Source organism: Sabethes cyaneus, chromosome 1 (assembly GCF_943734655.1).
Source record: "Sabethes cyaneus chromosome 1, idSabCyanKW18_F2, whole genome shotgun sequence".
NCBI lineage: Eukaryota > Metazoa > Arthropoda > Insecta > Diptera > Culicidae > Sabethes > Sabethes cyaneus.
In genome coordinates this window covers 111,003,951-111,008,060 of record NC_071353.1, presented here as the reverse complement: position 1 = coordinate 111,008,060, position 4,110 = coordinate 111,003,951, and the positions used below count along the sequence as shown (strand labels likewise).

Below are 4,110 nucleotides of genomic sequence, written 5' to 3'. Positions count from 1 at the left end.
TTACTCTTCTTCCTCCTCATCCAAAGGTCGCTCTCGCGGCCCATAAGTAGGGCAGCATAATCCTTCGGAACCATCCGGTCGTATACAGAACAGCGATACCTCAATGTCAGTCGGCTCATGAGGTACAATACCGTGCACGTCCCGAAGCTCATTCGTCGGGAACCAAGCTGGCTCTGTGTCTTCTATTATGTTAATACCGCACAACCTAAAAATATCCAGCATTTTAGCAGAAGCTGCAAAGAGGTAGACAAGTCCTTCGGCGTCACTCACCGACAAATGGCCACACCGGGGATCCACAAAATTGACACCATTATTAGTAAAATAGCCACAACTATGCACCAGTGGGGCCACTCTAGACGGTCGGTATTTCCCGTCAGTTCGTTCCAACCCGGGTAGCTGCTACCTTCCGACGCCAGCTCCAGAAAGGAAGCTATCAATATAGTTAACATGGCAATCGGAGAGAAGTACTTCCAGCAGAGAAGCCAATAGAGACCCGGTCGGGAACCGGTCATCAGTTCGATATCATCAGCAAATCTACAAAAAGTTCAAGCTAACAAACGTAACTGGATTAGTCATCACTAACCTTTTTAGACCGTAGATATAGCTGACGCCTACGCACTCGCAAAAAGCGATAATCAGCAGCGAGTAATTACCGGCGAAACTGTCCATTAGTTGGAAAATGTAGCTGCCTGCTCCATTAGCGAAGCACATCGACAAAATACAGCAAGAGAAGCACAGCCCCTGTGAAAATGAGCGCATTAGTTAAATTACTTTTGTTATTGTTTTGATTTTGTGGTGGTTTACTCCGGTGATCACTTCCTTCGGCAGATTAGGAAACAATTTCATGTCCACCAGCGATGTAGTTACTCCCTCTAAGGTACCGAATTGTGAATCAATTCCAAGCGTGAACAACATCAGGAAGAACAGAACTGCCCAAAATTGAGCTGCTGGAAATTGATTGATCGCTTCGGTGAAAATGATAAACGCTAAGCCGGTTCCAGAGGCACTCTGGAAGGAAATAATCAGATCCCCTTGATTATTGTATCTTGACTCGAGCTTGCCGAGGTGTACGATGAGCCTATTCGAAATACTATAAGCGTCTACTTCTAGCTACTTCTACTAATGGAAAACAATATAAATAAAAGGTCGACCATAGAGGGGGTCATCAAGTAACACATACACATGTCCACAATTAACACTGAACAATACAACGGCTACATGAGGTAGATGGTGTTTACGTTTTCGAGTTCCTTCTGCAGATTGCAAACCGGCAAATTGAGAGTCTTGTTCGCTGCCAGCAGGGCCGTTCGTTCTTCCATGCACGAATCGAATATCGACGTTGCCTGAAAAATAAACAAGCAAGAGTTGACCAGTGTCAAGTCGGTGGCAATGAAACTCAAGAGCTTACCTTGAAACCGATAACCGAAAACACCACTACGCCAGCAAACATGGAAGTACTACAGTTGGTGAACGATACTACCAGTGCGTCTCGATAGCAATTATTGTTGGCTGGATTGTACGAGCTGAACGCAATTAGTCCACCGAAGGCGAGCCCCAGCGAGAAAAAGATTTGCGTTCCAGCTTCTAACCACACCACCGGTTCCAGGATCGATTCCCAGCGTGGTGTGAAAAGATGCAAAACTCCATCCGAGGCTCCTAATGGATAAACTATTATTTTATCAACTTCTCACAATCATACTAACTTTACCTTTAAGAGTAATTCCTCGGAAAAAGAATATGATCAACACCACGTAAGGGAAGATTGCCGTTACGTAGACGATCTTGCTCGATTCGGTAATTCCCTGAACCATACACATGTACACCAGAAACCAAGCAGTAATCAGTGCAATTGCCACATTGTAGTTCACCTCCTCAGGTTCGTTAACACTCGGTGATGCCTTCAAAGTTTCCCGATACCAGTAGTACTTAGTGGGAGACGAAACTACGCACTCCGGCTCGATATCGTAGGTGAAGTTCTTGTAGAGTCGCTTGGGGCAGTCGGCCCACGGAAGCGGTGACTCGAAACTATGCAGCAGATAAATCAAACACCAGGCAATGATCGTGTTATAGTACAGCGCGACAATGTAGCTGACGAAGGCTGACGAGATACCGATACCTCCGAGATAGGCCGACACCTCATGCCAAACTCCGATTGCTCCCTTTCTCAGCCGCTGCCCGATCGCCAGCTCCAAGTAAAAGATGGGAATACCTTGCAGCAGCAACATTACGAAATACGGAACGAGGAAAGCTCCCCCGCCATTTTTCTGCGCCAAATAGGGGAATCTCCAAACGTTACCCAAACCGACTGCGTATCTACAAAAATAGGCAATAAGTTTAAGGTTAGTTTCAACAAACAAATACAAAATAACACACCCGATGGTAGCCAGCAGAAAGGTCCATTTGCTGTCCCAACTTTCCCGCTCATCATCCGGCCGTTCGGGAACCACACTTTCCTCGACAATCTGGTCGATCACTGAAGTCTGCGTGGAAAGTTTTGCGATCGGACCGGTCACGGTGGGCGGTGCCGAGCTCGGTGGTGGTAAGTCCAGAATGCGTCCCATCGGTGGATCGATGTCCGAAACGAAGGCTTGATTGGTCGCCCCGTATACCACATTTCGATTTCCATTCTCCGCTCGGACCAGTCGACTTCGTAGCTCCTTAAGAAATCAACAAGGGGGAAACAAATAAAACAAAGTTTTTATTTTGAGTTTCACAACTAGCAATGATTTATTTTGTATGAGTCACAGGGAATGAACTGAAATAGCTAGGTCTTGGATGTAGCACTGTAGCTCGCTCCAGAGGACGCTGAGCGAATCGACCAACTACTTGGCTGGAAGTTTCGGGCAACTTTTCCGGCCAGGTTGTGCTAAAATTCAATTCAGCAAGTTTCTTTAAATTGTTAATCGGTCGCCGGGCGTAGCCCGTTGTTTCGTATAACTTAGCCGCTTTTCTCCGAGTTTCATCCTGTAAAGCGTAAATTTCGTTCCAACGGCTGGATTTCAGCACTGCCTTCCGGGCCGCTTCTATACGTTCCCGGTGCCAGCGATCCTGCTGGAAAAATGTTGGCAGTGGCATTTTTTCCGAATGGCAATCAAATCAATATAATTTCGTGCTGTCATCCAAAACCTACTAGCCTACTTGTTTGCAAGTACTCACCCTTAGTTCAAGTTCGTCCAAGCTCCGAACCGTCGCCTGCTGGATCAGATCCCGGGAGCTTTGTCTGCGAAATAAATGCGCCGTGTTGGCCATTATGGATGCACCGAATTCGGATTGGTTTCTACGCGCCGACTACGACGGACAGACACTCGATGCAGTTGCAAAACTTTACGTTCGTTCGCTACGACGACGGACTACGTGATAGGAGGTACTCGCATGCACGGTACAGTGCACTCAACGCAAACGGGATGCTGCAGCAGATTGCTAACACTCTATGTAAACTGTGGGAGATTGGTGCTAACAACGTGGTACAATGTGCTGATATTGGGTGTGTTGCATTTCTCTAGATGGTGCCGTGCTGTGTGCTTGTGTGCAAATTGTGCGCCGAACTTACTTAGAGCAACAAATAGTATAGCGTGTTCATTTCAAAGTTTGTGCTGTGGAAAATAGTTCTTTCTGAAATTGATTTTGGGATGTGAACTATTCAGTTGATTTGTTTTTATTGCAATATGAATGATTTACGTAAATAATAATAAGAATATACTATATCGTTTGTATTGATTCAATTCGAGGTAAGTAACAATCTCTTATTTTTGGTGCATTCATGATAACTACAGACGGTATAGTATACATACACATACTGACGAAAACGAATCTGGTTTTCAGGGTTATGTCCCAACCGGTCCGGCAGAACAAAGAGGTGAAATCAAAGATCTCCACTGCCGACGGTTGCCCGCCATAGCATTTACCTGTCACCAGGACAGGTTCTCGTCTACAGCCCGGATGTCATTAGCTAAGCTGTGTCGCCACTAGCCTCTGAGTTTGCCTCTTCTATGTTATTGCGGATTCCACTCGAGTACTTCTCTGCAGATCTCGTTCGTTCCTTTCCTTAAGGTGAGTCCGATTCCCTTCCAACTAGGTTCTTGAATTTCCTTTGTTATTGGCCGTTGATGA

At 45.9% G+C, this 4,110-nt stretch overlaps 1 protein-coding gene across 1 annotated transcript; it reads right to left on the bottom strand.

The window, feature by feature from the left end:
• LOC128746102 (sodium-dependent neutral amino acid transporter B(0)AT3) lies at positions 1-3,249 on the bottom strand. Its single transcript, XM_053843150.1, has 9 exons — positions 3,157-3,249; positions 2,374-2,657; positions 1,709-2,313; positions 1,409-1,656; positions 1,239-1,343; positions 805-1,008; positions 584-741; positions 271-534; positions 1-205 (listed from the first exon to the last, which is right to left on the bottom strand). Exons 1-9 carry the CDS (start codon positions 3,247-3,249, stop codon positions 1-3), a joined length of 2,166 nt encoding a protein of 721 aa, XP_053699125.1.
• Between the last annotated feature and the right edge of the window lie 861 nt (positions 3,250-4,110).

Bases quoted from the DNA above. Each gene is read 5' to 3' on its own strand.
- LOC128746102 (XM_053843150.1), bottom strand. From the start codon at position 3,249: ATGGCCAACACGGCGCATTTATTTCGCAGACAAAGCTCCCGGGATCTG. The intron at 1,657-1,708 runs GTAAAGTTAGTA...TTTATCCATTAG, and splicing joins CCGAGGAATTACTCTTAAAG to GAGCCTCGGATGGAGTTTTG. The intron at 1,344-1,408 runs GTAAGCTCTTGA...TTTATTTTTCAG, and splicing joins TTTCGGTTATCGGTTTCAAG to GCAACGTCGATATTCGATTC.